At 45.5% G+C, this 23995-nt stretch overlaps 1 protein-coding gene across 4 annotated transcripts in view; it reads left to right on the plus strand.

The window, feature by feature from the left end:
• The window catches only part of LOC139996920 (uncharacterized), a 268251-nt gene that overhangs the window by 190285 nt on the left and 53971 nt on the right, over positions 1-23995 (plus strand). For all 4 annotated transcript variants that reach the window (XR_011802448.1, XM_072021458.1, XM_072021459.1 and 1 more), the window contains 3 exons: positions 14842-14980; positions 17206-17270; positions 22419-22670. Coding sequence is in view for 3 of the 4 variants with exons in the window: in XM_072021458.1 (XP_071877559.1) it covers positions 14842-14980; positions 17206-17270; positions 22419-22670 (456 nt within the window). In the remaining variant the exon portion in view is untranslated. The remainder of the gene's footprint in view (positions 1-14841; positions 14981-17205; positions 17271-22418; positions 22671-23995) is intronic.

The following is a 23995-nucleotide window of genomic DNA, read 5'->3' on the forward strand; positions in this document are numbered from 1 at the left end:
GCAATTTTTCAGAAAACGCCTTTTATATAGTACGAAGGAGGGATTTTTACGCGCATGGATTTATTAAAGATCTCGCGGACGATACAATTTTTCGCGTCGGACGAGCACGAGTGGCAAAATAGGGGTGGAAAGTAAAAGTTAGCCTTTCGAGACAGTCGCGAATCCATTTTCGACGAGAAAACACGAAGCGAGTCGCGATAGCGGAGAAAAGAAGCTCGGAACGGTGCCGCTTCCACCCTCTTTCCGGCTGTGGCGACGCGGAAACGCAATTTTCTCCTCTGGCGTTTCCACGCCGCTTCCGCGTTCTCGTTACGGCCCGCTCTGGAACTCTATGAATTGTGCAATGTCTTTCCCGTGTCGCGGATTTCCACGGGTTTTATGGTGATTTCGTGAGCTGGCCCGTGTATAGACACAGCCGCGGATCCAGGAGTGATTTCGACGAATGAATAACGGATGAACGTCTGGCCAGACTCGATGCCGTTATCATCTCGTTTCGATCTTTCAGTCGCTTCAATTTCGTTACCAGTTCACCGGCTTAACCGTTGCGTTTCTTTTTTACCCTCTCGTTGTTGTTTGCTCTTAAAAACGTGCTTTAAACCGACAAATTATTCGATAAAGTTATTTGCCGAGATCGTAAGCCCCGGTGACGAAGACAATGGGTGAAACGAATCGATAGGAGCGATATTTTGTTAGGGTTCGGTATTGTTGGGGAATTTGAGCGGAACACGGGAAGGGAGTCGGTGGTGTTAATTGTATAGATTTAACCGGAACCGGGTAAATATGTTTTGTCGGAGTTGAACAGTTTCTCACGATTGCATCGTCGTGCTTAAAATAGTTAAATTTGCAATTTGTTGACATAGGAGAGCGACCGAATGGAACGTGGATGGTTCCCAGTTGATTTTGAGGAATTAATGATGTTGGCTTAGCCCAGCGCGCTCCGAATTGTATTACATTCTCCCCGTCGAATCGCTACTTATGCTTTTTAGCTGAAAAACCGTGGGAGAGGGAGCTTTAGCTCGGATCAACCGCGAACGCTTCCCGACTTCGAATCACCGAATTTTACCATCAAAAACGACTTTTCCCACGAGTCGAACCTCACCGATCGATCGATCGACTCCGAAACGAATACGCGACGGTGTTTCGCGACGCACGTCGCACGAACGCCAATACGCTTGTCGCATCGCGAACATAGCATAATAATAGCTTTCAATTATTAGAATTTCTTTTTAACCGGCAGCGTCGATGAACGTGGTCGGATATTCGTTTAAAGCTGATTAACCTACGTATTTGCCGCTATCGAACTACAGCTCTTCCGCCTTTGAAATTCCATATTTATTTTACCTTCGTTTTAAACGATATCATCGTCCACTGCTTTGTTTAATCGTCCAATGAACTTTATTAGAGCGCAGTCAAAACAGAGACGAAAGAATTGCGTCGGTCGCAGCTAGTTCGAAGAGCAGAACTAATTTTGTTATATCAAACTGACGAGTTTATTACTATAATATAGGGGGAAGCCTTTACAGCCTAACATTTCAAATGAAATGTAACCGTAGCGTTGGATAATTTCGTCGATACAACGTGTCTGTGTGGATATCGAGTGTTAAAGAAAATCGTACAAGTCTCTCTCGATGGAAGTGGATCGCGATCAACCAGCGGCCAACTATAGGGCAAAGGATGCCGTTAAACTATCATCCTCCTCAAGGGCAGATGACGCAAGAAGAATTTTCATTATGCCACACCAAATACAATCGGTGCGGCAATCAGGTTGCTTCACCCTCGGTTTAAACTCGTTTCGAGGGTCAATAAAGGACCTCCCACCTCCTTCTCGTTCCCTCTAGTTCGCTCTTCTCGTTTCCCTCGCGACCTCTTACCCTCTTTCTCTCTTTCTCTCTCCAGCTCTACGCCGACACGAGCAAGCACGACTCTTCACCGACCCTTTCGTACCCTTTACCGAGTAAATCGCGAAACTTGTTTCTGTTAATGCCTCGACGGCGGCGTCGAGCCACTCGAATCGGTGTTTTGCAAATTGAACTGTAAGGCCGCAAGAGCCACGGGCAGCCGGCGATTATGCCGAAGGCTAGAGTTTCGTGACGAGGATTACGAATCTCGTAACAAACGAGCCTTTTATTCGCGCGGTGTTCCAACCTCTCTCGACTAAAGTTATTTCCCCAATGGAAATTGGACGCGCGCCCCTTAGTTTCACCTTTGCTCGGGTATACAGAATAATACGCGACGAACGATTATAAACGGTGCGAATTTCCCCTTCCATTTTTCTGTCCTTTATAAAATCTTTCCCGCTTCGATTCCACGCTTGATCGCGTTCGAGTTTACAATCTTTTCACCGAACGCGGATTAGGATAAAATGATCACCCGCGTTCGTTTATGAGAATAGAGATACACATTCGTTTTCTTTTGTTTCTTCGCGCCTACATAGCACGTATAATAGCGTCCACTAGGCACGAAACGCTCGAGACTCTTATCATTCTTAAGATAGATGGTATCGAACGTTGGCAAACGTCTCGAGATTATTTCTGAACAGATGTGTACTTTTAATCGTTTGGCATTTTAATTTGATTCGTTTCGGTCCATTGCAACAAATATTAAAGACACCGTGCACAGCTTGCGCCAATAGCAAGCGTTCGAGGCATCCAATTAATTTGCGCGTTTCTACGTTTGATTCCAAAGAAATTCAATGAAAAACAAATCGAGACATCTTCGTCTACGTTTAGGTTTATTATTTAACACCGAGTGCCTAGGTAGTTGGAATCGAGCCGCAACGCGTTCTGTTCGCAATTCTCTCTTTGCCATTGGCAAGAGAAAAAGTGCAAGAACATCCGGCACGTCAGATCGCCGGCTATTGTGATCCGGATCAATGGCAATGCCCGTGCTGGACTTTTATCGACACGGACGAGCTTTGCGTCGAGAATGAAAAAGTACCGTATCAACGTTATACCGTGCCCCGAACTATTCCCAGGCCCTTTGAAGCGCCAATCAATTATGTATAACGAATGAAAGAGACGAGGCCATTTTTTCTCTTGCCTCCTTTGTTCGCCATCTAGTTTCTGGTTCAGCTTCTTTCGTCACGTCGATCGCGCTCTATCTCGATCTCTTTTTTCGGAATTTCTGCTCTTTTATTTTATCCAGAGGACGTTGTTCCGACTTCTCGTATTGTCAGATACCGTAACAAACGATTTTCAAATCGAGTGTTATGACTCGAAACAAAAAATCGAATAATATCGAGTTTACGGTAGATCATGGATACTTTATACTATTGTTCACTCTTGTACACTAACACATTTCCGTTCGTAAGCTCGACACGTCTGCTAGTAGCTTCGAATATGAACTTTAATGAAACACGTTTTATTATACAGTCTTCGAAACGTAATATACAGCGATCACGAAAGGTATTTACGTACCAACACATTTATTACAGCATTTATGTACCGATTAACTAGATCCAAGAATATCGAACTTTATATCGTTTAGCGTGTAGTATTTTCATACGATTATAACAATTGGATATTATGAAAATGAAATGTAAAGTTTGATAGAAAAGCTCTTCGTTGAAAAATAAAGGTACGTGCTAATACCTTTCGTAACCATTGTAAATTTAGTTAATAATCTACTTCTACTTTGTAAGTACAATATCCATTTATTTGGACAACGGTGTACGTCGAAAGTCTTACTCGTGAGCTTCTTCACTGTGGATGATACGATGCTGCTTTTGGTAAGCAGCTCGTGAAATACTTGTGAACAATTGTAACTAGTCTAGACCCAGCACGAGAAATCGGGCTCAAGTACTATGATTCATTCGGTTGATCAATTCCCCGCCACAGAAACACGGAGGTTTCTCCGAGAATGGAGTGCCACTTCATCGATATTATTTTCCCATTCCGGTTGGTTGTACAGCCTCCACTCGATCTCCTCGTAACCGGGTCCTCGGTTATTGGACCAAGAACCTGTTCCCCTGAATAACAAATGCTTTCGACCGTACCGACACGTACATTTCTCCTCCTCGCGAGCACATTTCTGTGCGTGCAACGGCATGAGAGAAAAAACAGCAAAAGGCAAATAAGAGTGAGAGAGAGAGAGAGAGAGAGAGAAGGGGGAGGGCGGGGAGGGAGGAAGGGAGGAAACGCGAAAGCGCTGGGAATGAATAAAATTGGAGACGTGGAATATTTCGCCCTTGGGAGCAGTGGCCATTTTACGCGCCATTTCAATCCGTGACGTCGTCATCGACAACGAACACGCTCTCGCTCCCAAACGACTGGGAACATTTTCGATTTTTTTCATACCCTAACTCTTCCACCCTTCGCCCGGCCTTCTTCCAATCTTCATGCTCGTTTTTCATTCGGAAATCGAAACGTCGATTATCGACCCCCGCCGTGAAGATCGTGCTCTGTTTGTCCATCCTGATACATGCTTATCAGTTTTATAGTCGCATGAGAAGACGATGTCGAATCGAAATCGATGCTCGAACGACATCCCCGAAGGTAAACCGCGAATGATCCGTGGCGATCTTAAAACGAAATCGAGGATTACGATTCGCAAGTTAAATGGAAGTCGGTCGAAAAGTGAAATGAAAGGTACGGTTTCTAAAGCAGGTCGAAACTGATCGCGTTTATTCCGTGGCGAAACGAGGACAGGTGGAATGGTTGAAAATCGTTAGGTTCTATTATCGTTGGATATCGAAACCGATAACGTTGTCACCGGGCTATGCATTAACTGGCCGACGAAATCTAACGGCGAAACGGCGACCGATGAACGAAGTTAAATCTTCGACGGCGATTTTTGCCCTTGAATCTAGAAAATCGAATATCGTCTGTACAGATCGGTGAGAAAGTTCGGGCTTAGTACGTGGGCGTGAGTAAAGGGCATAATGGATCGCCAGACAGGGAAAGGGAAAACGATTAGAAAATTGGTAAAGTTAGAAATAGGGGTTGAGATGAGAGGTGTGGGAACATGGGAAGACTTTAGGGATGTACGCAGAACGATTAGGAATCGAGGGCGTGTTGCTACGTATCGGCCGAGAAGAAGAGGACGATTCGATGGCAACAGTGGCGATGTTGGAAGCGAAAGAATACAATGCATGTGGGGTAACAAAAATGGGAACAAAGGACCAGCGAGCGGAACAACGAAATATCGAAGGACAAGGGACGTTGCGGTGGGAAGAGGAGCTGAATCGAAGCAAAACGGGCAATACGCGTGTACACGCATATATAGCGGGTGACAAAATGGATTAAGAGAGAACAGAGGAAGAGAGCAGTAGAGCGTAGGACGAGAAGAATTCGTGGAAAAATCGGAGAGAAGAAAGGACACAAAGAGACGGAAAGGAAAAAAATCGCCGAGTTGGAGCTCGAGGCTGGGAAATACAAGGACGGGTCGCGATGGGTTCACCCGAGAGGGATCGGGTGAAGGGGCAAAACTGCAAGCGCAGCAATATCAACTTTCGTCCTCGTAAAACTTTCCAGCGCTGACGGCTGACAGCTGTCAATGACGGGCGAAAGCGAGGGCGAGCGGAAGCGCGAGGAAGAGCAGAGGTGGAGGAGGAGGAGGAGGACGAGGCTGGTCGCGGTTTCCACCCTTCTCCACTTATTCTGGCAGCCAGAGTCCCGGTCCCTGCACGTCTACGTCGCCTGACGACTGTCAAAGTGTCAGGGATCCGCGGCGCTATTCTTCTCTCGCCCGACTGACGATAATTCACTTGGCGTCCCCAAGATTCGACGTAGGCCCGCACACGACGCCCGTGTTCGCTTCCGTTCGTCCATCGCCGTCGTCTCCATTGCCGCCCCATCGTCGTCGTGTCCCTATCGCCGTCCCTATCGTCATCCCTATCGCTATCGTCGTCGTCGTCGTCGTCGTCGTCGTCGTCGCGGCATGGCCCGCTGATAAAAAGATAATGGATCGCCGCGATCCGGTGTCACACGGAAGAAGAACGAGCACCGGTAGCCTGGCTCGTTTTAACCTCCAGAGGACGCAGCTGCGAAGCAATTGCCGCGGTCTGCTCGGAACGTCCTTTGGCCCACGGAAAGAAGGTCCCGAGAGAATGAATCAACCATGTCCTTGGTTCTTGGAGAGGTCTGCAAGAAATTACGAACCAAGCTGGTTCGATGGAATCGCCAGTGCTTCTGTGTACTTCGATTTCGAGAAAGGAGAATTAAGATATTTCGGATTGATCTGTGAGAACCGAGGCAGACGACGACGCATCCCTCGAAGCGTTAACAGGGAAAACTATTTTATTCCATCTGTCTCTTCTGTGCTCTTGGCTTTCTACATTAAAAAAAAGTTTATTCCATTTCTGTTTAGCCAGTTATATTTATAAAATACGTATAGCATGAAATTGATTCGCTTTTCCGTCAATGTTTTACAGAACGATACTTGTTTATCGATCGCGTTTGAAAACTTTTTATTTCGAATCGTTTGGACAACGTTTCCATTCGGTTGTCAATCCGATATTGTTTTGCCCATTCGGGAAACATTGATTTCATTTGACCTAGATGCTTCAAAAGGAAGCTAGATAAAGGTCGGCAAAAATCTTGAAAATCCGATGTAACGTTTTCGAAACGAGAAAACAATTCCGTTAGCCTTTACGTTGTAAATTGTGAGCGCTTTCAAGACAGATCTTGTAATCTCTCTCTTTGTCTTTTATACCCATCGTTCTCGTTCGTCCCTGTTTTCAGCTTGTTACTGAATCCCATAACGCTGGAAAACGTCGTGCAACGCATGATTTCACAAAATCAACGAGGTTCGTGGTTACCGGAGTCACAGGGAGCAACGGAGAACAACGGAGAACAACGAGATTGTAGAGCGAGATGGACTGAAAGCGCGGGGGTAAAGGGGAGTCGCGAAAAACGCGCGTAAAATCGGCGACCGATCGAAACCGATACCCGCTGATTGCCGAATTCGTTAACTCTTTTGAATAGCACGGCTAGAGGTCGGCGAGAGAGTCGGCGAGAGAGTCGGCGAAGGGAAACAGGAAGTAAAGGGACGCGCGACACAGCGGTGTACAATGTTGCAGGTTTGCCGTGTGTTGTCGCGCGTCTCTTCTCTCGCCCGCCCCTGCCACCTCCGCTGCCTCTCGACGTGTTCCTGGTCCCTCCGCGGTGTTCCGGTTGTTCCTGTCGCGCCGCGTGCGTCGACGCCGAGAATAAAAGTGCCGACGAGTCGGCGGCCGGTTGTAATGGTTAATAGTTACTTGTACGAGTATTTCGAGCCGGCTTCGAACCAGTCGTTTCGCCTCGTTGCAACGCGTTTCCACTGAAAAGAGCTTTTGTTCGTCGGATAAAAGAGAGACACGCGATATTTGATCTAACGCGAGCACCGGGGATTGTTTAAACGTTTGAACGAAGAAGCGTTTCGAGATATCAAGTAGGGGGACCGACCGGTCCCGTAACGCTTGAAATTTCGGTAAAGTTTAATTCTCCATCCACCGCCGTTCTTTGTAATCTTTCGACAAGTTTACATCCGTGAAATGGACTCTCGCTTTTTCCCTCCGCCTGGGGATTTTCATTTCGTTCTACGTCACTTTAGAACTTTATATCGTTCCTATCGCGTTTGCCACCACGGCCGATGTTTCTCGCAACTGAGAGTCGTTCGTGCCAAAAGTATTCGACACACGGGCAACATCAACGCATATACACCTACGATAAGCGTTCTCCGAGGTGCGTTTACGTTTAGGGAAATTTACGCAAGACGAAATTCTTTCTGTAAATCGGCTTGTTGGAAACGGCACCCGCAGGACACCGGCTCACGCCACTTTTCGTTCTGATAAGTGATATATATTAGGCCCGTGCACGGTTTATAGCCAAAGTTTCGGTCCTCCGTATCAACGCTATTCCCACTGGGAGACGATCCAGCTACTTAATCTCATCCAACCACATCCGTATTGGCAAATATTTCATTCGCTCGCTTTAAATCTTCATTTCCTGTTCTCCCTCTGGTAGTAACTCATATGTATTTTCCCAGGCGATTTTGTATTTCACCGTTGATCAAGTTATTCGACGCTTCGCTATCTCGATCGAAACCGCTATTTCGATATTTTTAGCTTCTTTTTACTTTTTCACAGGCAGAGAAATTGCCTCTCTTTTTAATTAATCTCGTTTTTAACGAACGTTTGACACGAATCCAAAGTAACAGCTTACAAATGAAAGGAAACGCGGCACGTAAAGATCCTCGTAATTATTTCGGAACTACTCCGTGTCCTTCTATCTTAATGGCGTAGGGAAACATAAAAAAAGCTCGTCTTTCATCGTTTAATACCGACGATAAGAAGCTAGCATTAACGTGACAGCGTATGTATCAAATAATTTATAATCGGCTCAATTCGTTCGCGTGTCTGGCATTTAAACTCGTCACGCGCACGACGCGTGCTATTACGACCGATTACGAGCGTAGTATCGAAAAGCACGATTTATCTAGCCACCTATTCGCTCGACCGATGGTATTACGACTTCGTGACACAGTTCGAATTCGGCGACTTTCGGTCGCGCAGAAAACACGGTACGACCTGCCACTTGCGTCCGGCGATAATGTTAGACGTGAGAATTCACCGCGTCATGCCACGAACGACAAAACCAGTATTTCCATTTCGCGACGGCGTTTATACGAAAATTCGTCTAATCTCGATATCGAGATTCATTAATTAATCAGTGTAATACGATTCGCGTTCTGTGCACGGTTAGCGAGCTTGTGCCGTGGTCTTGAAGTCGATCAAACGATAGCTGCGAAGCTCGAATTCCCTCGATAGCGAGGATATCAAATTTAACGCCAGACGAGAAGCGGAGCTGTGTTCGAATTAGAAAATTACTTGCGCCGTCTGTCGTTCCGTGTTTGTTAGGAACGTTCTTTCTTATCACAGCGAATATTGGAGTAATCGAAGTGTACACCGGCGCTCGATCGGATCTCACGCCACAGTTCGTTCGCCTCTCTTTTTTCAGTTTAATAGCGAAGCGATTCCGGCGCGCGTGAAATTTCTGCCATTAGTTCGATTTCAATCCGAAGAGCTGAAAGCAGAGCCAGCCGTCATACCTTCTGCAAACGGGAATTTATCCGAGAGATTGTATACTATCTCCGCGATTCGATCTGCGCTATTTAGATCCGCGCAACTCTCTCGTCGAATCCCTCTCGCGGGACGCGACAGGCCTCTATTGTAATCTCGAACTTACGAACTAACGATGTTGCCGCTGATGATTGTTTGCACGATGAAGCGCCGATATAATACCGTGTCCGCCGTGATATTGAAAACAATTTATCGGCGGAATGATGCGAGCCGTGTGTTCGCTTCTTCAAAGCGCTATTGTTCCCCAACGGGCGAACGCAATCACGATCCAGAGATTTAGAAACCGGCGCTAGAGAATTCCAAGGTTTCCCTCTTTTTCTGTAAATTACGTTTCGATCGAACGATAGAATCTCGTATGTCTGAATTCTATTAAAATTCCTCCATGTACGAAGCGAAAGGCGATTATGTCTCGTAGCAGACTCGAAATTAAATAAATATTCAATCTGCCAGCTTTCGAGCGGGGACTGATTTTACTTCGGTTCGCTCTCATCGATCCCGCGAGATCAAATTTATATTTGACGAAATATCATCGGCGAGCCTCTAATTTTCTAAAGAAATCAACGCTCGATACACGGACAGAGCAAACGATCGATCTCTTCCTGGTCGATAATGGGATTACGAGGGTGGCGTCTTTTTACGCGGCGTCAGCCAGTCGCGGTGAACCAGCGATTTTTCGCGAGGGTTTTCTACGAATCCGGAAAACGGGGCGGTGTTGGTCAAAGATTGATCGAGCGGCGGGAAGAAAAATGAGCGCACGCGGCCACGGAAGATCGCGTGTCGTCGTCTTAATCAAGAAATTTCGGGGCCGACCACGTGACTCGGGCAGCCCCGACGCGCCCTCTCCGTCGCTACAAGCAGGGTGTATTTTGTCGTGGGCCATTTCTGGGGTAAATTACAGCCACGCAGGAGTCGTTACGGCTGCTTGAATACCGGTGAAATGGATCGTGCCGGGGATAAAGAATGAAAAATTGCCGCTACCGTTATATCGCGTGTATTGTCCGACGGTTTTCTGAAAAAGAGAAAAAAAAAAAAAAAAACAGCCCACGGCAAAATAAACGGAAAATTCCATTTTTCGTTAACGCTCGCGCTACGTTACCGCGGTGATTAAAATCTGTCGTTTATTATCGCCGATTGATAGTTTATTCCCGTTTTATAAATGCTAATGTTGCACCCTTCCTTTTCTTTCCGTCGTAAAAAATATAAAATATTTTACGATTGAGAACGGAGAAAGATTTTCTTTGTTTTTTCTCGGAAACGATACTACAAATCATAGCGAATCGTAAATCTTGTTTGATTTACGAGAATTTTGAACCTCACCGACGTTCGCAATTATACGCGAAAGCGAACTGCAGTTCTTTCACAGCAAATCTTCTAAACCATCTTCTTTACCGTATGTTTAACGAACGTGCATCGCTTTCGCGTTAGAACAAAACGACAGGATTTCAGTCAGCTAGTGTACTCTTCCTCTCGGCAATTAATTTTAATTGGCGTAACGTTCAACAAGAGGCGAAAGCAAAGAAACGAACGCCGTGGTAGACAGTAGATCCCAAGGGGGTCGTCCGTGCAATTTTTCTAATCATTTTCCTTATTATTCTTGTCGCTATTATCCTTATTATCGTTGTCCAATTGGAGAACGCGGCTCGCTCCCGGGGAGACATACGGCCACCCGGGGATCGTTGTTCGTAGAAAGAATGGGGGCTGGATACGCCGGTAAGAAGCCGGTCGTAGAGAAGTAACGACTCGTTCGTGAGAATAAAGCTTGCGTAGTTTTGCGCATTTCAAATTCCCGAACACGTGCACACGCTCGTTTCATTAACGGGAAATAAGGCTGCTGGATCTTTGCGGGTTCCTTTATCGTACGCTTGTTTCGTTCGAAGCTAAGTACGCTACTGGCCGATATTTCTCTCAAATTTGATTCAACTTTCGTTCGAAACACGGAAGAATTTCTAACACCGAGGAATGTTTTATCCAAGAGTTCTGTGCGTCGTTTAACGGTACAGCAATGAGTAAAAGATTCTACCAATCTCCCGTGTAATTTGGCAAATATTTTTGTCGTTGTATCGGACGTTTTCTATGATTTTTTGACTTTTGCGAATCGTAGGTGGTGACACGTCTTTTTGTGTACGTACGTTTCACCGCTACACATTAATGGGATTTTATCGTACACGTGAAATCGATAAAGAAAAGGATATTGCGAAATCTGTAAATATCGAGCAATGTTACAACGTTTAAATCTCGATTTCCAACCTGTACCCATTTCCACATTAACCGACAACGAAATCTTGTAACCGAATCAGCCATCGCAGAAGATCGCTGATCGTAGTATTTCAATTTACCCGGTTCTAAATGTACCAAGCCCCGTGGCTATCGCCTTTATTTGCTCGAGTCTCTTTTACGACCTGACTACCTCTTTTCATTCCGTCATTGAAAACGTTTTATAGTCGAGCACACACAACCTCGGCGGATAACATATTTGCGTACGAATAAATGCATGAACCTTAATTCCAACAAATTCGAATTCTACCAGCTGAATGACGAAAACCTTGTCCGAGTGTAATCTAACATTGGCCGAAGGATCGAACCAGACCGGAAATAGAGAAGAAGCGAACGATCGGTGAAAAGCTGGAAGAAAATCGGCAGAAAAGAAGCGATTCGTCAGATCGGCACGGTTGAGTTTCGAGGGTGAAATCGATAGCAGGTGGTGGCGGTGAGTCCCTGGAGCGAATCCGCTCCCTCTACGCCCCTTTACCCCTTCATCCTCGCATCTCACCGACGCCGGCCACCCTCGGGCATTTATTTATTTTCATGCGGTTCGAATGCCGCGGGTTGCCCGCCTGCTTTTCGACGTGCCTGCAACAGAAAGGAGAAGAGAGCATCGAGAGAAAGGGAGAGGATGGATAGAGGATGGATTTCGAGGGCGGAGAGGGTAAAGAGAGAGAGCGAGCCACGCGCGATTCACGGCGGGCTCGTAAAATCCGCGGGCGAGACTCGAAATCCGTAATCACAGTTCGCACCAGCGCGGCGCAGCGGCCCAGTCGCGATGGAGAATCTCGCCCCTAGGGTAGAAGGGGCGAGACCAGCTACCAGAGCATCGGAATGGAACGAGAGGGGAAAAAACGGTCGAATGTTTCGCGGTGGCTCTTTCCTACCCATCCTGTCGCGAAATCGAATCTCCTCGTCGATCCCTTTCTCTCTCGTTCTCTATTTGCCCTGTTGCCGCGCCTCGCCGATACTGTTAGCGATAAGAACTTGGGATTGCGCGTAAATGTCGGCAGCCAGCTTTTCCATTTTCTTTACGGTTTAATTCTTTGGCCGAAGAAACGGCGACAGCCGAAGAAGTACGACGCTTCGCGGTCGCTGAGTTACGGGCCACACCGTCGTTGTTTATTTAATGGTCGTAGTTAACTTCTTGAATGAGAAAACAGAGGATCCCCGTTAACGAATGCGTCTGTTCTCCCACCCCTCTTCTACGAATTGAATTCAATTTTTCGTGTGCAGCAGGAGCATTTCATACGGCGTTTCGTATATCGAGGGGGAAATTGTTTTTTCTTCGCGAGAAGAAACACGATTTGACACTCTGTGGATGTAACGAAAGGCTGGAAGTGTGTTTTCCAAAGAACGCGTCGGTGAAAAAACTTTCGAAAATGACAGGCGTCAATATCAGCGAGCGTCGTCCCCTTCGAGATAAGTGTAACAGCGGGAACTCTTAAAACGCTTCCTTCGCGCTTTATTATTCTATCAAACCCTCCGGGGAAAGTGGCTGTTCTTCGGGGAGAATAAATTTTTTTATTCCACATTAAAAGCGGCCAGACATCTGTTCTATCGACCGAAGACGCGTCGCGAAACGTCCTATTAAGAGGAAAAAATGGCACACGGGTAGAAAAGAGGAAGGAAAAGAGAAAGACGGAGAGAGAAAGAGAGAAGGGAACGATGATAGGAAGAGGCGTGTCGTCAAAGAAGAATCCAATTCGATTATTTTCTCTCGGATGTGACGCTGTTCGTTCCGAGCGTGCCAGGCTCGTTCTTAACAGAGACGCGAAAACGATTGCCACAATTAGATGAATCAACATTCCGACACGCTGACGGGAGACGACAATAACAGCTTTTATTTACGAAGCTTTTACTTAAAGACACGACTGGAAAACGTCGCTTGTACTCTCGCCTGTTACTTTCGTTCCGCGACCCTCCCTGGAATAATATTTTTCCCGCTCTCCCTCGTTCAGGCCCGGAATGAGATTTAATTAACCCCTCATTAAGAATCGCGCAACGAAAAGCCCGTCTACGTTTTGTTTATTCACTCTGTCGTTTCCTTTTTACCATCACGGCAATTGCACCGTTGTGTTTCTCCTAGAGAGAGCCAAAGCGAGGTTCAACGAGTAAGAAGGATTGACTTATTTATCAGTTGTCGAGACTTGTCTACTTTTTGCCAGACGTCATTCGGTCACGCGACACTGCTCTACAATCTCATTCTTTCTTTCTTATTGTTAGCCGCTTGAAGTAGCAAGTGGAACTATCGTATTATACCATGCGATTTACAAATTGCATTCGACTCTGGAATTACCAGGTGGAAATTGGAAATAGGATTACATACGTAGCTGCTATGCTTTCTATATGCTATGCGTTCTCTTCTTAGTATGCCAAGGGTTGAACAACGCGATAAATCACGCTTCTTGTCTGTCGTAGAATAGCGATTTTAAAATTGGATATGTTGCAACCAATTTCGTGCCTACACACCCCTTCTCGAACGATCAAACAGCGTCGATTGTTTTCTGTTCGTTTGCGAATATTAATTTCAGTCAAGTTGGACTAAAACAATAATCGAACTAATATTATCCATTTTCTCGCAAAACATTGTAAATTAACGTCGATTGAGCAAAAGTCCCTGCCTCTTTCTCACGAGTAAAAGTTCTATTCTCGTAGAGAAAACTATGGCTATCCAGAGCTGTCAACGATATTTTACCCGATACATTTCGCCATTTATCACGCCATTGACGCCATTCAGTCAGATAATCTGTTTTCAAATATGGATCGTTTAAAACTTGTTCATAATCCAATTTAACAAATTAGAAGGAAAATCAATCGCAGTTAGTTGGACTCGAATAATTCTATTACCTTTCCCTGTTCTAATGTTCTTGCCGTGCGGCCTTCCCCTATCGAAAATTATTCAACCAGCTGTAATCCAATAAACTAATTGCGCACTTAGGAGAACGAATCTATCGGTCGAAGGAAGGAAAGCGATACATCGCATTGTCGCAAAAATGGATCGCTTTCGCTGCGTGTGCACAGTCAGGTGTTCACCGAGGGGTTGGTCGCGCGGAGAGAAAGGAACGATGCACGAGGGACATCGCCGGGTTTCGATTATCGTCGATAACTCGGCTGGATGTATCCCTTCCGTGCTATGGCTGTAGTTTCCGGAAATTCGCTTCGCCCCTAGGATTATCCCGTCCGGGGAATTCCCATCTCGGCGCCATGGTTATGCGCCCTTCCCGTTACCGCGCTCCGTTCAACCCTTACTTTCGTCGGTCGTATCGTCGCCGTCTCCACGGTTCTTGGCCCTTTTGTCTTCGAACATCGCCGCGATTCGTCTCATATTACTTCCACGAGAATATTACGTCGTCTCTTCTTCTTCGTTCGGCGAAGGGAACAACGTATCGCGTTCGACGGCGACGCGGCTTCCAACGAAGATTGCGTCCAGAAATGGACACGCCGCGATATGACATTTTTCGCAGATGGCGTCGACCGATCGAGTCTGTTCACCTGGATGTTTGCGATATTTGTTGCAGAATGCACGTTTCCACTGAAATGGGAAGGCACGTGGTTTCAAAGCGGAGTCAGACAGCCGATCGTGATCTCCAGGAATGAATTGTCCAGCAAGGGTAGGTGCCTGCACAACGAGGGCGACAAGTTTCTCCTGGTTGATCAGTGAGTACACGCTATTTTCCTTTCTACCTTGTAAAACGTATCGGTTTGATGTGATATCTCTACTCTCTTGTACAATAATTTCATGATTAATATTATTACACGATACGTTAAGAAGCTAGAGATTATCACTTGTAATCGTCTATTGTAAATTGTTGCAATTGTTATTAAAACATCCTTATTCTTCCTGTTCGATATTAATTTTTATCAAATAGTTCTATCGGCCTCGTTTGCTCAAACAGCACGTGCTAGAACGATTAGAACGGATAATCAGGCTTCTATTCTAATTTATTTTTTATCTATAATCCATGAAATTTCAGTGAATATTATTATAAAAATGTCGTTATTAATGCCACTCTGCTTGCTTGCGCAATATAATATTCTGATGCTAGAAACGATAACGTTTCCTGGTATCATCGGATCACGTCAAAGGCAAATTCGGAACGCGGAAGGCCAATCATCCTCCGAATCTCGTCGAAAATCACGAAACGAAAAGTTAAATCCAGAAACGGAAGTTTCGTGGAATGTCAACTCGTTAGAAAGAGGCGACGCGACGTACAGATTCGGGGCAATACGATTGGAAGCGAGTTTCGCCCCCGAGCCAGAAGGGGATTAAAAGCGGTATTACCAGAGGGGGTTGCAGTTGTTTCTTCGCAAGGGAGGTACACGCGAGCGGAGGAAAGAGGGAACCGCGTCGATTCGCCGCGTAATGTTCGTGTCACACGAGCTGACCGAAGTTTTCGTAGAGATTTCTATCGGGCTCGCCTGCAAAGTGTCCGATCGATATAGCGTCGAGCGAGATAAAAAAAAAAAAACGCGGAAATGGCACTGGGACTGAGGTATCGTGGCTTCCGGTTGATTCGGTGAAGTTTAAACGGCAATCGCGGTTTCGTTTCCATTCGAATACGAAGAGCACAGGGGAAAGATACGACAAGTCGCATCTTTTGCTTTCCATACGAAGATCATGGAAGAAAAATATGGTAAATACGTCTCAGATTTTTTTATTTTCATGTTACTTTATGACTAAGAAGTACGTAATATTTTTACACCACGTAGTTGATGAAAATGAATGCAACTTGTTAGATTCAAACGTACGAGTCTTTTAAAAATAGCCAACAAATTGACGAAGCTTTGTGAAGCTTTAGCAAAGGTACGAGAATCAAGACGAGCGATTTTTTAACGCTATGACGAACAATGTGTCCAAAATTTATGAGAGAGCGAAAAATATAATACGTCTACTAATCCATACTAGTAAAGATCAGAGAAAGGAATAATTTTGGTAAAGATTAATTGAGATAGAGATCGATCGACAACGTACTGGTATTACGCGTGGCCCTAATTTTTTCGCAAAGCTTTATGGACTTGCCATGTAATGCTAAAAGGCTTATATTTGGGGGAGGGGACGGGGATCGGACAAATCGTTCCGCTTTTTAACTGTCTTATGTTAGAACACGTCATTTCAACCAATAATTAAGATAAAAATCAGGAAATCGAGAAAACTCGTACTATGGTACTTTTAATCTAGGTATCAAATTAAATGTTAGTTTTTTCCCAAGATATAAAAAAGAAACATTCCGCGGTACTTTATTCGTATGTATGGAACATACCTTTTTCGAAAGTAGGGAATGGTTAACGACAGCGAAAGAAGTAAAACCTGTCGTAAAAGAGATAGTCCTGCAGGTATCATAAGAGCAACCGCAAAAGTTAGAATCCTGAAGGAAATTTCTTTAATAAAAGTTACACGGCGCGGAAGAACGGTTATCGAATGAATTTTTCTAATCGAAGACAGTACGAAATAAAAACTTTTCCTATAGCTTACGCCGTTAAAAAGGGGCGCGGTTAATTTCCTATAAAAGAAGTTCTTGTTACGATACGCGATTACACGAATCGGATTTTCTAGAAAAATAGTACGCACAGACGAAAAAGGGATTTCATTCGCCACGAGGTCGCGTTAATTCGGTCAATCGTCCGGTTCGATCTCGCGAATTTTCGAAGCTCGTCGAGGCGGTTCTCGTTAAGATGGCCGCGAGTCCTCCGTTAATCTCGAGGATGAGTTCGCGTCGTCGCCTAACGAGAAACGAAAGAGAAAACAAGGAATAACGGGCGGTGGGAGGAACGGGGGAGGGAGAAAAGAATCGGGAATAGGGGAAAGCGGCGTTCTAATTCCAGCGAGCGATATCGAATGAAAGGCTTGAATAAGAGAAAACCCCGTTTCCGTTCTGTTACAGAAAATCCTGCTACCGTTGCGTCGTCATTCACGAGAAGCACTCGAACGTTCTCCAGTACAAAGAAAGTAAGTACAATTCTCAAAGAACATTGGAAGATGCCATTCCCCTTTCTCCGTTTTCTTCGCTGGTACTCGTTGTCCGGGGTCCTCCGCTGTCTTCTCCTCCTGGCCGTCGTTGTCTTCGTCCTCAGCGACCTCCTAATAGCCGTTGTTTCGCACGATCGATAACGATTTGCCCGGTGCCCCGGGGCAAATCCATTCATTAATTAGAATGCCGATCGGTAATTAAAAGCTCGAAGATGACGAGAAGGTGGACAACGAAGGGGGTGAGAAGCGGATAGCAAGGCGTAGTTGCCGGAACAATTCTCGGGGAAGAACTTAACGACTTTCGTTCGTTGTGCAAACGGCAGAATGACGATAGGAACGAGAGAAACGACGACATAAGAGACGGAACGAAACACCGGGCCGATGGTTCTGCTAATTCCGAGCCGGGGCCGCTGAACCTCGTTTACGATGGAAAAGAAATCGAGAGCACTTTGCCGGATTCTATCGTGCAATCAGACCTGTGTCTCGTTAATATACCGACAACCGAATGGATAGCGAAGTTTCTGGGACGTGATAATGGTTCTCGTTGCTGGATATTTATCGACGATCGTTATGTAGATCGTTGCAGATTATTGCGCGACATCGGTTCCGTTGCTCGGGACCGTAACACGGCCTCCGCTGTTGGGTATCTCCGGTTCTCCGTCGCGTTTCCAACGCTTTGCTTTCCATTAACGCGACCGGTATCATCGTGGCTATCGTCGTGCGGTCTATTCGTCTAAGGCGTCTATGTTTTCGTGTCGAGATCAAGGTAAATGGAAACAAGAGGCAGAAGAACCGAGAAACGTTCTGAATATCTTACAAATTCCTACTTGGTTCCACGTAGGATTTCGTGGACCGACCAGAAAAGATATATATCAACGTCCTGTTGTTTGCGGACTCGAAGTGCTTTTTGCAAAGTCGGTACACGCTCGAAATTTCGCGTGGTTACGAAGGATTTTCATGAAAGTCGTTGAATCTCGAACCAGTCAGGTTCCGCTTTGAAGCGGTGTGCTCGCTCGAAAGGCGCTTTTACCTAGGATCGCGCAACGAAGTTTCCTGATAATTCTATTCGCCCCAACGTAGCTCATAGACGATGGCAGCCTCTTTTTTTCAAACCCGCTAACGACACTTTGATCCTCCGACTGTGGTCGTAAGTGATGCGCTTCGCGGACAGGGGAAACGAGCCGGCCGGAGCGGTGGAGGGGCTCACGAGACCGGGGTAGTAAATATGGATCCGGATAAAAAATGGGTTAGGCGTGGATGAAAAGCGTGTGCACGGTCGCATAGGTACTGGCTCGTTCAAACGAGAAAATCTCGACCATTCGGCAATGGAGACGATTCTCGTTTAATTTATAATAATCCTTGATGGTTTATCTTTAAATTTTTTATTTTCATGTGTTTTTTACCTTGGCAAATATGTAAATGTTTCGGGTTGTCTCAATTTCTACTCGCTTGTTTAAACGAACGCGTTACGTTACTTGAATCAACGTTTATTCGCCACAGAGATTCCTTTCTTCTTCTTTTTCTTTTTTTTCGCAAATTGCGAATTGTTTTAATTGTTTTAAATTCATACGCTCGGAACAAGATCTCGAAAAGTTCGATAATCGTTGTAGATCCCGCGGGAATTATTAACTTTCGTTCTAACCGTTAGTTGACCGGGTTCATCAGCTTGTCCAAAGATTATAAGTTCCTACAATTTCCTCCATCGAGATTCACCCATTCGAAAACTCGGATATTTTTCCACCCCTCTGAACACTCGAACCTCTAACGTCGACCATTGTCAACGACCGCGAAATACCGACTCGTGATTACCTGACTCCTAAAACGGATAAACGAATCTGAAACGACCTATATAGGGGCAAGCGAGACTCAAGAGAGAGACAACAATGCGAGACAGGTGGAGTTTGGCACTCGAGCCAACCTGAAGAGGAAAGAAGAGGGTGGATCCGTTATATACAGGTTAAAAAAGAAGAACACCGACCTCTGGTACCGCCCCCCTGCTGTTTCGCGTTCGCATTTTTCGACGATTTGTCAAAGTCCCTCGGGCCCCTCTTTCTCTCTCACTCTCGCCCACCCTCCGTCGCTCTCTTCCTTCTTTTTTTTTTTTTTTTTTTATCGGATTTTAATCTGCATAGTGTCACACCGGAGATACCGTTGCCTGCAGGCTGCTGCATTCGGACCGACAACTGGCGGGAAAATGTGGGTCGTTTTGTGGAATAGAAAAGGAGAAAAATCAGAAAGAGAGTCAGACAGCGGCAAGGTGAACCGAGGAAAAGGCACGTCACGCTTCGGGCAACTAAACGAATGGAAACTCGAAGTTTCTCGATCGTTCTGATACATCCGAGAGGCGCCACGACGTTCGAAACGAAATACGATTCTCGTGGCTGGTTCGTTATCGATCATTCGCTTATTTGCCCAGCTGCGGACGTTCTCCACAACTCGAAAAGTCTGATTACGTTTGTGGAATCTTGGGGCGAAAGTAGGACGGATTACGGTGTGTCGGGAACAATATCTACCCTGAAGGAGTTCGCATGCGGTTTTGAAAACTCGCGCGATTGTTACTCCTTCCATTTCGACCTACCTCTCGATTCTAGAGAGCAGCGGTGAAGTTTTTGAAAGGAATATGACATCGTTCCGATAAAGAACAAAGAAAGAAGGAAAAGAAGAAGGATTATACAAAGAACGTCGCCGGATTCGTCCTCCAGAACGCGGCCTATTTTCCTCCGGCTACCGTTCCCAGCCGTTCGTTGGAAAAATTAACTTTCCTGTCCCGTGTTCCGCCCCCGCTCATTAACAACTACACACACGCGGCGGCCAAATAAAAACGTAAGTCGCAGTTCGCTCGCGCCAGAGTCCACCGAACGGAGAAAAGATTTTAACAAGCGTACTCTGTTCGTCAGCGTTTGCTGGCAGCCGGTTCGTCGGAAAGTTTAAGAGACGGAATTACCGCCAGCGACGGAAAGCGCGCTTTAAATTTAATTGACCGCGAGCGCGACCGGATAAAGAAGAATCCGGACTTCAACTTATTCGCCGGACGAAACACGAGATCGCGCCTTTCGCCGCCTTATAATTCTCGAATTATTTCGCTGGCGTGTGACCGATTCGAGGAGGCACGGATTCGAAAATCCTATTAATCTGTGAACCTAGAGAAAACTTTATCGACCGAACATTTTTCGATAGGCGAACTCTTCTGCGAAGGCGTGGAAATTGAAGAGAAGGGAGAGGCTGATCGAATTCATTTTAATTTCGCTAACGCCACCCTCTTCCGCGATACTCTCTCTTCGTTCGGGTTTGTCATTCGTGACTGACGAAAATAAAGCGCCACTAATTAATCAGTGGGACATACTTTCGGAAGGGCAAATTAATTATGTTGAAACGACGGTTGGACGCAATTTCGTGGGGCGCGTGGAGCGACGCAGCGGGGTTGGCAGAGGGAGTCAGTCCTAATAACGAATAAATGACAATGAAAATTTGAAAAGCCGGCCTGGCCGGGCCGAGCACAGAAACAAAAGGATGATACGAGGCCAACATTCACGCGAGAATAAATAAATAAATGAGCCAACGGGAAAAATGGCGAGGGAAACTTGGAAACGGGGGAAGGACACGATATTGCACTTTTTCCATTTCCACGCTTTGAAAATTACATCTGCCTACCTTCTTCCCATCAACTTGCTTTCCTTTCTCTTTTCTTCTTCGCTCTTTTCGTTTCCTATCTCTTTTCCTCGATGATAGTTCGCACGGCATAGTTCGTGTAAATAAATATTCCTTCGTTCGAATAATTTTTCTCGCGCAGCGGTAGAAGCTTCGTCGCGTCACGTATACGCGCGAAAGGATGCTGGAAATATTCTTTTCGCTGAATTTCCGGTTATCGTGAAGCAAACTGAAAACGAACGTACGAAAGAGCCGAAAGTCGCTATTCGAATCACGTTGATAGAAACTTACGATATGACTCTTGAAAATACAATCCGATGCCGTCGTAAACTACCGTATAGACGAAACGCGAGCGGATTCGAAGATAAACGACGTGGAAGCGAGGAGAGAAGACGCTGAAACGATCATCGACAACGATTCGATGATTTTTAACCCTCGCGGATAATTCTTGCCAAGGAAAAGCTTTCCCTATCATTGCCCGTTTTGCTTTGCATCGCCGATCGAAACAACCGATTCGCGCTCGGTGAACAACGAACGTTGTCTGCTACGACTGTCCGTGAAAGAAGCAGATTTATTATCTAAGCGTTGTCAGGGGAAAAAACGTCGGTGGCCGTTCCACTTTTCTCAAACTATGGCAACACCTGCGCGCGGAAAAGTTGTCCGAGTCCCAACGCCTAGCGTCTCGCCACTTTTCCAGCCGAAGAGAAAGAAATCGCGGAGAATATCCTGGGTTAAAGTTACTCCCGCCTATGAACTTGCTACTCAAGAAGATTCGTCATCGTCTGCTTACCCCGTACACTCCCCGCGCCATTTGCCCTTCCCACGAGGCCCGACTTCCTGTCAACCTCGGCCTGTACATGGAAAAAACTTATAGCTGTTCGACGAAAGTTAATGCATCCTGGTGTGCGTGTGTCGCGTTCGTGCGCTACGGTAAGATGTTGCTTCGAATTGTTGCGCAACTGCACGAACGATAATTTGTAGATAGTTACGAATTGCACGACAAGATGTAGTTCCCTAGTCGGAGTATAACAGTACAATGTCGGAGAATACGAATGGCAAAATATCTCTGAAAGGAATAACTCCGTATTCGGAAGAAAATCTAACTTGCGTCCATCTTCATTTTCAAGCTGAATTATTTATATCAGCTTAACGTTCTCTCTTTATAGCAAAACCGTGTGCATAAGAGTTTATAAATGTTCCTCGCTGTCTATTATTATTCAATTAATCGGTCGCTGACTGAGATACCATTCCGACAAATAGAGTTTAAATAAGGAAGGTTCTATCGTGGAATAATCGACATCTACGGTATTTCCGTTACAGTAAGAATAACGAACAGTCGATAATGTGTAAGTGCAATTTCGAAATAAGCGATAGGATCGAAAATTCTACGCGAATATTGTTACTTTCCTACATGAACGTGGACGAATCCAGCTGCCGAATACGAAATTGAAATTGAAACGTTCCCATCGATTGTTTCAGCTTACTGTCACAGCAGAAATTCATTGTCATCACTGTGCTCGTACATCACGGGAGATGCCCTGCTCTATTCGATGTTCCGGGAGGAGGCTACACCTGTGCCGTGCCCTTTTCGAGGACCCATGACCTTCTCCTATAACCGCGGTCACGGAACTTGCTCGGTACCCGTCAGCAACGTCGACACCTGCACCGACGATAGTAGATTGTTGTTCAGATACCAGGCGTGTCCCGATATCTCTGCATCCGAGAGCGCAGGTAAGCATTTTTCTTCAGATTTCTCTATCTTAAAATACCTCGTTTCGCTCGTTTACCTATTTATATTATTATTATTATTATATGTAAGAAAAGCGGTATATGTAAGAAAAGCAGAACGCGCGAGAAAGCGAAAAGTACGCGAATCGTACCGGGTTTCTATTTGACATTAAAAATTTGTACTAGGTATTTTCGGCAAAGAGATAGTTTCATCGAACAAGTCGAAGTAGTTACGAAAACAATTAGCAGAGTTAACAAATCGGTAAGTCAGATCGAGAGCATTAGGTAATAACCTATGGATTCGTTACAGTTTCAACGACTTATTATATTCCTTATTTTAATCGTTTATTTGCAGGAAATTATATAAGATGGGGTGTATAAATTAAGCGCTGTGGCATTAAGATTTAGAATATTTCGGAAAGTGGAGTTAACAGTTTAGCGTGTGAACGGCACATTTATTATAGTTCTAACGGCGATTTCGGAATTGAATCATTACGACTGACGGTTAATCTTTTCCACTGTATCGATGGATTCGTGGGAATCGAACGAGCCCTCGACGATATTCGCGTTAGATGTTACAACGTTAGAGATGAATACCAAATGACTCGGAGGGTTAACGACATTTATAGTCCTACCCCGTTCGAAATCGTCACACTTAAGAAACCATAATTTGGGGAGCACGTTCGGCGACAGACACTCCAAAACTTTCGACAAAGTCTCCTCCAGACCGTACGCTCGATTAATGGTTCAAAGGGTCAGGGGTCGGGCAACGATTAGATGTGATTTTCGTCCGTGCATTCGTTAGTCGCGGCCCGACACGAGGGAGAGCTCGATTTCCGGAGGAGGGAGCGAACGTTTGCCATTAGACGCACATCCGATAAGGGGTTTGCCGAGCTAACGATTTCTGTGGTGGAAAATTAAACGGAAGGACGGCCAGGAAAAACGATAAGTCGCCGCCATGTCGAACCTGTCACGTCCCTCTTAACGGAGATGGCTGGAGAACGATTCGGAAACCACGACGTTTACGCGTCGTCCTTGATATATTAACGTTTTAAGAACGCTCCCGCCGATTCGAAGGAGGATTCGGAACAAATACTTACGAATATTTCGAAATAACGAAACGTAGATGAAAAAAAGAAAAAAAAACGAAGAAAAGAGAAAGAGAATAATCTATAAAATATTCTAAATAATTTTCGTGTTAATATTTTGAACAAAATGCCTTTTATGAAAGAACCTGTACGTCGTTGGAGTAAAACGAGGTACAGGGTTAAATGGCCGAACGAGCTGAGAATCATCCCTTTCACTTCCTAACGAAGGTCCCCGCTCGC

The sequence above is a fragment of the Bombus fervidus genome, chromosome 19 (genome assembly GCF_041682495.2).
Source record: "Bombus fervidus isolate BK054 chromosome 19, iyBomFerv1, whole genome shotgun sequence".
In the NCBI taxonomy this organism is placed as follows: Eukaryota; Metazoa; Arthropoda; class Insecta; order Hymenoptera; family Apidae; genus Bombus; species Bombus fervidus.